Raw genomic sequence first — 12,961 nt, 5'->3', positions numbered from 1 at the left:
ATGATGAAGAGGCTAAAAGGATAAATGGAGAGGGGAAAAAACCATGTTAAAGTGCTCTTTTCAATGTGGTATTCCACAGATTCATGAAGTGATTTAGGCTGGAAGGGATCTTAAAGTTCCAGCCCTCACAATTTATACTTAAATACCATTTTCCAACAAAAATTAATATTGATTATGTATGAGTATGTAGCTGAATGAATTCTGAATTTACTTTCTTATTGACTTTAATGTAAGAACAATAACAGAACCTTACTGCGTTTTTTATTCAGTGTTGAACCTGCTTTGGAGGAGGAGGAAGAATTGTCATTTCTCACCCTAAATAGTGGTAGCAACTAAAACTTATTCAGGAATGGACCAAGGACTGTAAAACACCTTTGTCTGCTTAATGGTTTATAGTGCACGAGCACCTTGCTTATTAAAGGCAGTCACATTTTCTTGTTCAATGAAAGTTACAGTAGTAAATACGTTGTGAAATGAAGAGTCAAGGTCAGTGGAGGCCAAAGCTTTTTTCCTGTGCTCACACCAAGTGGCAGAAGGCAGTGAAGGCAATCTCTGCCTCTCCTAGCAGACTTTATTAAAACATTACAACCTTGGCAGGATCACCTTCTGATGGAACAAGATTAACTGTGTGGCTGCTGCTCTACGATGGGTTCGGGCAGGTCTCTGTTGAGGGAAGACTGAATGCTGAGCAGATTTGGAGTGACTTTGAGTGATAAGGATTATTTGAAATAACCAAAACGTTTTTGAAACTAGGGCCCTTAGCCTTTTTTCAATCATTTTACAAAATGCTCTTTACTTACTCCAGCGAGGATCAGACTTCCCTGGCAGTCAGAGAGGAGAAGGATGGCACTGTCTGCCTAACGCAATCATAATTTTCTCTGAAGTTGTACTTTGCAAATGCTGCTTCCTTTTATTAAAGAGGAGATTTATCATGCAGAACATACAGGTTTTAGCCTGTCCTGGAGATATGGTATAAAGTTAGGAAATAAGGAAGGCAAACATAATTTTGTCTCCCGTGTGCTGGGTCTTTGAATATTGTAATAGGTTAATTGGATCATGGAAAGGTTGTTTTCTGAAATGCAGTGCAGGTTATAAAGGATAACAGTTTTCCAATGACATGGATGAGGTTTGTTTTGTGGGCATGAAATTCAATAATGGAAGGCTTTTAATAAATATATAATTTACAGAAGACCAAGACTTACATGACAAATGTAGTGTCATATTTAATTTGGGATGCTAACGTGCAGCTAAAAGTGATCTACAGATTAACCATTTGTTTTATACAGAATCAGTACAGCAGGCAGAGGATTGCTCCTGCAGAATTTGCTGTGAAAACCACAGATTTCAGGGAAGGAGCAGAGGGACAAATAAGAACAATACCATTTCTTGATTCTGTCCCTTCTTTCAGCCTCAAGAGTTCCATAGAAATATTAAGACTGCAAATAATACTGTTTTGAGCTGCAATCACTCTCTCTAGCTGTCTCCTGGATCTGCAATAATACAACCCCAAGGTGACCTCTTCCAGCAGCATGGAGCCTTAAGATGCAATGCTATCAGTGGGAAGAAAAGAAAGCAAAGAAGAGGAATTTAAGTAAAGAAAAAAAGCTTATTTTTCCCTATGAAGAACTAGTCTTTCACATGTTTCTTTCCACAAACTTGATGATGTTCCTGGTGTCTGAAGGAGGAGGGAGCTTTTCTTGATGTCTCATTTTTGTTGTGGCTTATCTCCTGGACTGATCATTCCCAGTCACTGACACTTGTTTTCCAAATCCTTCTATCCAAAACCTGGAGATTTCAGCAACACATGGAAATGTCTTTGAACACCTCAATGAGAATGGTGCTTGGCTTTTCCTGGGCTGCCAGAAACTGAGTCCTGCTTGGGAGGAATGTATGACTTAATTATAATTATAGATTTCCATGTTCTTTGGCTATATTTGCCTGTATTGGGTTGAACCCATGGTTGTATCTTTTTTCCTACACTGATAAAGCAATCACTCTGTGAATTTAAACTGTTTAGGATATGGTGGCAGTGAAAGGCAGGGACAGGAGAAATTCAGTGTTCAACTTTCCTTTTCTTGTGGCTCCCCTTACCCTTTTATATCCCCAAATAATCTTTTCCTTCCTCTGTATTGATTCCAAAAGTGGCTGTTGCCCTCCCTGCCTGCTTACACTTCTCTTCATCCCTCCCTCTCTGCAACCATCCACGTTTGGTGAATCTGTGGCTGAGTGAGGATCAGGACAAGGTGCATGAACACATCTCCCATCTGGGGAAGACTTTCAAGATATTGATTTATCTCAAAAATTAATTTCCGCTTTTCAACAACAGACACCAAGCATTCCAGAAGGAAACAGGAATTGATTTTCTCCATATCTTGGTGCCACCCTGCCCAACACACAGTTCCCTGTCCTACCTAAAACCTTTCACCAGGGCTTGACAAATGCTGGAGAATTTGTTACTAAATACTTGCTAACAACAATTAGTTGTTACTAATTAGCTCTGCCTGTGATTAGCTCTAGTCCAAAGGCATCTGTTATTATCCTCCTTGGAGCAATGTGGGTATGACTTCTTGTGAAGCTGCTACATTAATAATAGTCTGTTATATCCAATAGGTCAATTTTGCTTATTTCATTTTTTAATTAGGGATGAGATTTATCTTGACATTACAGTAACCACTTACAACAGATGATCATCTCAATATGTTTTCTCACTTGTGTTACATATGAACTTCTGACAAAAATAAGTCTTCGAGTCTTGCTTTACATATAGTCTTTGTGACCTCACTTGTCTGAGGTATTCAAGCTAATAAATCCACTGGTGGTTTGCTGGGAAATGGAAAGATTTAGTTGTTTTTGTTTTGGGGTTTTTGTTTGTTTGTTTGTTTGTTGTTTTTGTTTTCTGTGTCTGACCTGAAAAAATAAATATTTTCCTGCCAGTGCAGCGTAGAGAGTCAGACAAGAAATCTTTTTATTTCACTCTGATGAGACCTCAAACATTTGCTTCCTTTCCAGGCTTTGGAGAGACATTGACTGAATTCATGCTTTTGCTTTCTCACTGCTGTTCTCTGCTCTCTGTTCTATTTCTCTGAAATTTTAAAGACAACCTACAACTATTTGTCAAACTTTTAATCTTTTTATTATTTCAGGGGCCAAAAGACAAGAAATAGCCTTAATGAATGGGCTCACTGTTAACTTGCACCTTCAGATGGTATGTCTTTATGATGAATATTTCATCTTGTGTTGACAAGTATTTTTCTCCTTTCTTTGTGTGTGTGTAAGCAAAGTGTTTTCTGAAGTCCTCACAGAGACAGCACTGGGTGACAGATTAAGTTTTTAAGCCTTGGGAGTTGTATCTTGAATAATGTATGTGCCAGACCTGGCCTGACTCAATACTGAGCAGGAAAGATGGACAGAGAAATGTTTTCAAGGACTCTGTAGGGGAAGTTTCAGCTGTTCTCACATGTGTTGTATGGCAGTTGCCAGAGGAAATCTTATTATTTAAGAAACATTTACAAGTAACTTCTCAAATTTCAATTCCATGCCCAATTTCAAAGTTAAGGAGAAGGAGATCAACGGTGAGCAAGACAAAGCTGTAATATCAGTCAAGCTTAAAATGCAGCTGCATACTAGAGATGACACTTAGAATTATGCTATTTTATATGTGCCTAAAATGTGCTAAAGCATTTTGACTTGCATGCCAGAGCAACCATAAATGTGTCTTATTTATGCTCAGGTGTCCCTGTGGCTGCATAAAGCCTGTCTCCACTTCTCCAATATTTCCAAAGATTTGGTTCCACTGAGTGTAGATGTGAAGCTTTGCTTTGGGTGGTTCTCACAACAAGGTTTATCCCTTGGATCTGCTCCTCTGGACCTTTTAAAATTAATGGACCTGGAGCAGGGTAGGGTGGGCTCGCTACAGCCAGTTCATGTGGCTACTCTGCCCTGAATTAGGTGTGAATTTCTGGAGTACACAGACCATGCAAGGGTTGTGTAGGGTTGTGTAACCCAAGCTGAGTTGAGCAGGAGGGCTTGTAAATCTTCATAGTCCTCCTGGCACGGTGGCCAGCCCAGCTTGCCAGGACCTGAGAAGAAAAGACCACCCACCTGTAGGTGCTGAGATCAGATCTTTGGTCAGCCTTGTTTTGGAGTAAGGGATGATTCTACAAGTAAAGTTTAAGGGCAGGGATGTAAATCTATTTCTTTTTCACTGCCTGCTACTGTTCAGCTGCTGCTTTTGATTGCTGGATGGAGCTGGGTGAAATCCCAGCTTGCCTGGCTGCAGTCAAAGCTTTGCCATTGATTCCTGTAAGTGCAAGTTTTCACTGCGGGGTTTTGGTGGCCTTTGTTATGGATATGTGAAATACAGTATTATAACACTTTCCTACTTTGATAAATGTTATATGGACAAAGAAATATTTGTAATTTCTGGGGGATTCTCTGTAGGTCTGCATGAAATTAAAGCAGTCTTTATTAAGTAACATGCTGGGAGCATCTTTCTCATCTCTGCTCCAATAAATTTCAATATTTCTTTCTTTTTTTTCCTTAACAGCTATCGTTCTTTAAGCCTACTCCAAGACGCTATAAAATTCTTCTAGAAGCAAGAGCCTTTCCATCTGACCATGTAAGAAATTAATATTTCACCATATTTGTATTATTAATCATATTTTTCCAAAGAATATCAGTAGTATGATTTGAATATTTATTAGCTCATCTTATCCAAGTAACATTACAATAAAAAATCTGTCAGAAACTTTTGAGCTGAGCATACTTCACAGATCGTAGCTTTATTCCTTTTGTTCAAATAAGAAATGTTGCATGAGGAAAAGAATGAATGGGTGCATTGATTTATTAGTAGTTTTAAAGACATTGAGCAAACTATTGGCCTAAATCAACTAAAGTTGTAAATGTTTTATTAATTCTTGTTGCTGTTTTACTTTATGAAACCAAATCAATACAAACTCACAACATGAACACTTATATATCCCCAGACAGAGATGGAAATGTTTGTTCTTAGCAGTTTAGATTACTATTTCAAACATAATTTGTCTGCTATAAAATAAGAGACAATAGCCTGCGCATCAGAGCTTCGAGCAAATTAATCTTTGGGTTTGTGGGGCACTGCTACTTTATCATCAGGACCGTAAACTCCTGGAAATTGATATCAAATTTGATCTCTAAGGTGCAATGAAAGTGACTCGAGCTACTAGCAGGTTTATTTGTAATGAAGATGCTGGCACAGATGTATACACCTCAAATTGCTTTTATTCTAAGTAATGTTCAGATTAATCCCACATTTGTTCCACATGCACTTGTACATTTACACTTCATCCTCTTAAATTTCTATGGCACTTCAGTAATAATCTCTGCAACTGCCATCGCTTCAGTTCCTGTCGTGAAATTTTAAACTCTTTTATACTGTTATTTGATGATTGTTATTTGATCTCCAGGACCATTATTTATCGATAAAATCGGCAGATAGGATTTTCAAAATAGCTTGAGAGTTTAAAGCTCTAATTTCCCTCCAGCTGTGCAGCAAATAGAAGAGGTGAGAATGTCACAGGGTAGGATGTCTCTGCTGGCCAAACATCATTTTTATTGGCAGCAGGGCATGTGGGTACCCAAGGCTCCTGAAGAAGGGATGCTCAGCCCTCCTTGCCTGTTATCCCTACAGGCTTGGCTTTCTGGCCTCTGGTGAAGTGCATCCATCACCACAGAACCATGGAATGGTTTAGGTTGGAAAGGACTTCAAGATTCCTATTCCCACCCCCTACAAGTTCCCACCCCCTGCTGTGGGCAGGGATGCCACCCACTGGATCAGGTTGCTCAGGGCCCATCTCCACCCTCATTCTGTTCCATGGATTTATCCTGTGGGATTCAGGCTTTGACTCATCCTTGCAAAGGAATTAAATTAATTCTCACGTGAATTAAATTCAGATCTTTTTTAATCCAAAGGAAATCTGTGAAATCCTCAGTGGAGTTGGATTATGCTTTCAGGCATTACTTTTAGTGAAAGGCAAGGCATCTGAACACCTTTCTTAAGTTCTGATGTGTTTGTCCTTTTTTTCCTTGTAGTTGTTTATCATGTACTTGAGTTAATGTCGTTTGCATGGAATTCTCTTCCAGTATGCTGTGGAGTCCCAGCTCCGACTGCATGGGCTGGATGTGGAGAAAAGCATGGTCCTGCTGCAGCCACGGCAGGTTGGTGAGGAATCTGTCACTTCTGCTTGCTGCCACCAAGGGCAGAAACACGTTTCATGTGAATATTCTCAAAAATTCTAGTGTAGAAGTTGTAATCTGTGCATTAAAATCTAGATAAAATGTATGAATCATAAACAGATGTCTTTCCATGCATATTTTTATATTAGACCCCATTTTATAATTGCTGATTCAATAGTTAGCTTTCCCAGAAGAACAACAAAAACAACCAAAAAAAACCCTATTATCTCTATTTTTCCTGTTTCCAAAAAAACTGGCAGCATCCTGAGTCACCTGCAAAATATGATTTTGACTCATTGAGAATTCCCAGTGTCCTTTGAATGTCCTGAGGTAAGAGACTGCCATAACATGAGCACCGCTGTGTCTGCATCAGCACGGGCTGAGGGAAAGGTCTGCTCCCGGTAATATGCAATTCAGATTAATTTGAAATGCTGCCTCGCTTCACTTCTGCAGCATTAAGAACTTTTTCACCTAACTATAAACCGAGGGTGACCTTTTGCTTCTGAAATCTGAGTCATCTTGTGAGTAAAGAGCCCACTCCTGAACGCTTGATAGATTTGCAGAGATTGTTGAGATAATAACAGTCCCTTGCAATTCAACCATCTTGCCCAAGCTTTTTTCAGTAACAAGTCTAATTTAATTCTAGGTTTTCGCTGCCTAATTGATCCCTAGGTGGTGGTATGTTTTACAAGATCCCTTGCTAGGAAGACAGGAGGAGGATGGGGCAGTAATTTTCCTGTAAAGAATCAAAAATGAGGTTGATTTTTTTTTTTTCTTTTTCCTGTGGTTGAAATTCTTCTATATTTAATGACCACAGGTTTGGGGATTTTTGTACTTTTGATGGTGTAAGACATTGTTTTTGAAATATGAATATGTCAGGTTTATAATAGCTTCCTGTGGGATACCAAGTTTATCAGAACAGTAAAGAGTGAAGCTGATAGACAACTTTCAAATCTTGTGGGTGTCACAAATTTCAGATGCCACTTAAAAATCATTAGATATTCTGTCTGCACCAGGAATTTTTGATTGTAAATTAAAACTGTCAGAAATACTAAAGGGTATGAAGCATTTTAGAGTGTGAAGTGAATAGACATTTTATAACAGGCACTTCCAAGATTCAGTTGCTAATGATTATTTTTTTGAGGGTACTTGCTCGTAGACTACCTCATAGCACTACCCTTTGTATATCCTTATCAAGACAAGGGTTTGCTTTTGATCTCCTTTCGTGGTAAAATATAGATTATGAAATATGGAATGGCAATGTCATTACTGCCAGAGTTGGTGTACAATGTGTCCTTTGATTTTGTTTTAGGGGGAGGAGACCTTGAGGACTGAAGATATCCTGGCTGTAATTGAGAAGGAAGGGGACTCTATTGCTGTCATTATGTTCAGTGGGGTGCAGTACTACACAGGACAGTTGTTTGACATCCCTAGAATAACAAAGGCTGGCCAAAAAAAGGTAGGACTGCTCCAGATGTGTCCTTTTCATACTAATTTTAAATCAGTTTTCTCTGTGAAATCAGTTGTTCTGGGGTTTTTGTGGAACAAAACACAGAAATTCGTAGGTCTCTGGTAAAATGTAAAAGCACTCTGTGCCCAGACCTTTGGGGACTGTGTGCTGCATGAAGAAATAGCCCTGTGGGAGCAACCTTTCAGGCAGGTGAATGTTAAACTATTTGGAAAAGATAATTCATGACTATTAACTTCGACATGGCTTTTCTTGAAGGGTAGAATACCAAGAGCCTCAGTGAAGGAGGAGAAGGAGGCAATCACACAGTTCTAACCTGTCTTTGAAAGTTTGTGTAAGACTTGTGAGCTTTTTCTGCACTTTTTCAACATGAGACTTTCATGATTTTCCTCCTTTGCTGTAGCTGTGCTATGGCAGATTTTGCCCCCCTTGAGCAGGGAGGTGAGCTCCCCACGGAGCTCAGACTCCACTGATGAGTTTTCCAGAGACAGGCACAATGTGGAGCACATCAGCATCACAAGATGAGTGTATTTTAGTGATGACTCAGCCTTCAGAGCTTGCAGGCAGTGTGTTCTGTGGACATAGCTGAAAAACTCTTTACCCATTTCAATTGCCTTAGGAATCCAGGAGAAAATAGTTTTTGATTAAGTTGTCTTATCAACAGGAGGTCACCAGACTTTCCATGCTGGCAACCTTTAACTGGATGCACCTCATACAAGATTAAACCTTACCTTATACAAGATTAAACCACTGAAGGGTAAACTTATTTGGCATCACTGAATTTTTGGCAAACCAGCTAACTCTTTATATTTAATGGTTTAACTCCCTGGAGAGGTTCCTACCTCACAGCACACTATACATCTTTTGTAGCTGTAGGTCTGGCAGTGGAATTTTTTCTGGACGTCAGGGTGTAAGTTATGCTGATGGCAAGAGATGGTAAAGTCCCCCCTGGGAGAGCAGAGCAGGTGTGAGAGCTGGTGCAGGGCCCGTGGGATATAAAAAGGGAATGTTCTCACAGAGCAGCACCTGGTGTTAAAACCCAGTGTTAAAAACAGCAAAAAACAAAACCAACTTCTGAGATTGATATAGAAAAGCAGGGTGAAAGGAAATGTGGGGAGTCAACTGCAGGAGAAGTGGGTTTGTGCAGGGGCTCCAAAAGCAACACTGTCATGGTGCTTTCCTGGAGTGTCTGCCAGCACTTTGCTGACCACAAAAAAAAAAAAAAAATCACAATTCCACCGTGCTGGAATGTTAGAAAGGGAAGACAGGTTATTAACAGGATGATGCCACCCACTGCTCTACTCTCTCTCTCTCCTGGTGGCAGCAGAGCTTTCGTTCAGCTGCCAACACCTACATGTCTTCAGTGCTGCTTCCCAGAAAGCCGCTCTGTGATGTGTCTGAAAGGTGTCTGAGAAAGAGAGAGAAAAATCTTCCTTCCTTTCCATAAAGATGAACAACCTGAGAAAAACCTATCACTTTACCACCTCTCCAAAGATGCTCTCTGGACTGCGGGCTGCAGACTTGGATATGTGGAAGAGATGCAGTTTCACTCATGGCTGTAAACTGCCCCAAAATGGTGTTCTGGGAGAGAGCTTATTACTCGCAGCTTATTACATAGAGGGAAAATGGATTTGATGTTTATAAAATCTGAGGAGATAACCAGGACTTGGTGGAGAAAGATTAAAATTTCTGCAAGACAGTGCAAATAATAATAATAGTATTAACTCAGGGGTATGGGCTTCCACAGGGATGCACACAAAAGACCACACTCTTTACCCAGAGACTGTATCATGTTCCTGAAGGCGAGCGATTTGTGACAACAATTCAGCATTCCAGCAGGAACAGGTAGATGTCAAAGGCCTGTTTCCATCTGAATGCCTGTTAGAAATGCAATAATGTAGACGTGAATCTCTTCTTCCATAAATTTTTCCTGAGAGAGAGAAAAAAAAACCATCAAATTGAATTTCTAGTGGTTCGAGTGTGCAGGATTGAGATCCAGGTAGATTAATGAATTAAAATATCATTGGTATACTGAAAAAGCAAAATTAATTCAACCTGAAGAACTGTTTGAGTACCCTTAAGGCTTGAAAATCATGAGCCAGCCGTGTTTTTATTTCTCTCCTGTCAGATACTCTCAGCTCAATGTCCTTACAGATTCTGCCCACAGGTTAAGTGATGTTTATATGTTTATACAAACCCTCTATGTAAGAAACTGTTACACCACACTTCAACGTCTGCTTATCACAAATATTTACATGAAATCATTGATTCATGAAGAGTTTCTGTTGGTAAGAAGCATTTCTTCTCCCTGCTTCTTATCTTGGACTCAGGGCTTCTGGTTATCAAAATGCCTGAAATGTGGGGTTTTTCAAAAGAATTGGCTCCTCTCCTTTTTCCCCAGGCCAAAGCTGGAGTTAGGAGCTGCTGTTGGATTAGAGGAAAACAAAAACAACTGCTGAAGCAGAATCACTAGTGTCTATGTATCTATACTTGGCTTTAATTGGACTTACCATATCTCCTTCAAGAGCTTCTGGACCTGATGAATCCAGAGCTGTCTTCTAGTCAGCATATTGTCACTGTTAGGCTGAAAGTTCTTTTAAAAGCAGATAAGACTGAAAAGTCATGTTTATAGCAAAAAAACAAGGTTCTCCTTCCCAGGGATGAAGGGTGGTGAATGACCCTGCACTCCTGAACAGAAAATAGGTTGGGGAGAGCTGACAAGCAAATGAGTCAGAAAGGGAAAATACAAGGTGAAAATGCCATTTGAGAAGAAGAGAGGGGAAAAAAAATCACTTGTCAGCTAGTATGTCAGAGAGAAAAGTCCTCCACAGATGATCTTAATAATTCTTTTAATGTACTATTGAAATAAAGTCCCACAGTGTTGTGCCCTATCAGGCCTTGGCTAGAGATTTGAGCTGTGAGCTCTGGAGGCCTGGAAAATGTCCTAGGATTCTTGAGGTCAATCATTTATGAATTAAGTTACTGATTTCCTTTTACATTTTTTAAGCCAATTTCCTAAGTTCTCTGCGTACATTAAGATTCCTCCCAGAGTGAAAGCTCTGCACATAGACAGCTTCATTAAGTCATTAAATATTAAATGAACTAAATTAAGCTTGAAAAATTACCTCGGGCTATTTTTCCATCTAAGGTCTCTCAGATAAATCGAAATTACTACGTATTGTGCAAGAGACTCATCAGCAGGCTGAGGAAGATGTAACAGTTTTCCTTGTTTCATACTTTCAAGCTTGCTCTAGAGGATGGAGGAGGCTGAGTTGTTTTATTCTTCTACAAGTGAAGAAATGGCCGACTTTTAGGAGACTCTACCTTTCCAATATAATTTTCATTTCATAAGTTTTATTGTACTTTCCACTGACTCTGTACCGTCATGTAAAATATTTTAATCTCTTGAGTCCCAGTAGGAAGAGCTTTAAGATCCTTCATCTTAATTTCTTTCCTGTCTCTCTTTCTAAATGTCCCAGCTTTGCTGGCGTGAAGCTGTCATTTCTCTCCCTCTCTCCAAATGTCATTGTCCATGCTGAGTTGTTACCTGCTGGTTATCAGCAGCTACCCAGACATTTGGCAGAAATGACTTTTAGATGTTAGAATAAAACGGAAGAGGCAGGGGAGAGCACATGTCCTCTCCTTTGCCCGGAGCAGATGGAGAGCTCTGTTTCCCCCCAGTCTGGGGAAGCGCCGTTCCCACGCAGTCCTGGTTCTGCGTGGCTTGTGCAGGGAGAGCTGCTTCAGTTTGTTTTACTTTTTCCATGCAATCTGTGTGGCTAAACATTTGCTGTTTGTGTGACTCAAGTGCCAGACACCTCCCTGGGAAAGCAAACCAGCACAACCCATCTTGCAGATGACGACTCGAACAAACTGGTGCGAGTGGGTGTTTCCGAGACGATGCAGGAGCCCTGCCAGCACCGAACCCGAATTTCCCATGCCTCAGTCTTGTTAAATAGTGCCCAGTAGGATCTGCCAACCAGCTTCAAAGTGGTGGGGAGCAGCTAAAGGAGTTCAGGAAGATGACCCACGGATGTTATGTGAATGACCTTTCTTTTTGTGGGCTCTGAGCCTGCAGTGGGTTCGAGCTGATCTATTGCAGCCACTTTTTGTGCCCAAGAACATTTGTCCATGTCAAGGTCACACGTGTGGATGTGGTTATGGAACCTCATTATTGTGAGGGCATCCAACTTTCCTCTGTCCCAAGGTGTCTCCTCCTACCTTCCACCTACTGTATTTTCATAATTTGGTATTATGTGGTTGAACATAATTTTTTATAGAGTATATGGCATACTGACAGGGAAAGGACAACTGATTTTGGCACATGATTTATATAATTAAATTTCTTATGTGCCTTTCCTTTATGAGCAACTTCCTTTTTTTTTTTTTTTTGTTTTTTTGTTTGTTTCAATTTTGTTAATGTGCAGCCAGACACACATTCTGCAAGACCCTCATCTGTTATTCTTGGTTTCCACTGAAACCAGTGAATCTGTCATAGAATTGCTCCCAAAAGTTTGTGTGGGATGCATGTACCTGTTAAAGTTTAAATCCAGTCAACTGAAGTTTTGAAGTTAATGCCTTAAAACCCTGCGAGAACCTCCTCATTCACTGGCAATTTGATTTAGTTTGTTGTAGCTGATTTCACTGATCCAAAGCCATTTTATCCCTGAATGAGAGCATTCCCATTGGAATTCAGCATGCCCCTGCCTCTCTGCATTAACTTCACCATTTCAGTTGATTTCTCTTAACTCAGTTCTGTGTGTCCCTGTGAAATCAAGCCACCACGGCTATTTATTGGGACTCTAGTTCCAACATTTAGATCATGCAAATGCTATGGCAGTGAGTTTTCTTCCCATCGTTTTGGAGCAACTTTTCAAGCTGATAACTTCACAAATGTCTCCATTAGAATTAATGTGTCACATCTTCTTAAAATGCTGCTCCATACAAATTGTTATCTAGTTTATACAGAAGATTAAATATACCAAAGTACTGCTTAAATAATTTAGCTAAGACTCCCTCCATGCAAGAAACAGCAGGAGATTCTTTAAAAAACCCTTTGTTTTATTATTGGACGTTGATTTTTCTGAAGCCTGTGCTCTCACTCTTATTCCTACCCTGCTGCTTGCAAGCAAGCTGTTTGTGTTTTAAAAGCAAAATGCAAAATAGAATTTAATTTGTAGTCCAGGCACAAAAAGCAGTTTTATTTTTCTGCTCTTAAATAAATAGCAAAGCTTAGAATAAATTTTTCGTTTAAAAATGCTGCCATCCAGTGGTTATTTA

The 12,961-nt window shown here is 39.9% G+C and overlaps 1 protein-coding gene across 4 annotated transcripts in view; it reads left to right on the top strand.

Annotated features, from left to right (window-relative positions):
* The window catches only part of KYNU (kynureninase), a 62,162-nt gene that overhangs the window by 23,668 nt on the left and 25,533 nt on the right, over positions 1 to 12,961 (top strand). For all 4 annotated transcript variants that reach the window (XM_068195155.1, XM_068195156.1, XM_068195154.1 and 1 more), the window contains 4 exons: positions 3,144 to 3,205; positions 4,547 to 4,618; positions 6,121 to 6,195; positions 7,526 to 7,672. In XM_068195155.1, coding sequence (XP_068051256.1) covers positions 3,144 to 3,205; positions 4,547 to 4,618; positions 6,121 to 6,195; positions 7,526 to 7,672 — 356 coding nt within the window. The remainder of the gene's footprint in view (positions 1 to 3,143; positions 3,206 to 4,546; positions 4,619 to 6,120; positions 6,196 to 7,525; positions 7,673 to 12,961) is intronic.

This window comes from Anomalospiza imberbis, chromosome 7 (genome assembly GCF_031753505.1).
Source record: "Anomalospiza imberbis isolate Cuckoo-Finch-1a 21T00152 chromosome 7, ASM3175350v1, whole genome shotgun sequence".
Classification (NCBI taxonomy): domain Eukaryota; kingdom Metazoa; phylum Chordata; class Aves; order Passeriformes; family Viduidae; genus Anomalospiza; species Anomalospiza imberbis.
This window is presented reverse-complemented; position numbering and strand designations above follow the sequence as displayed.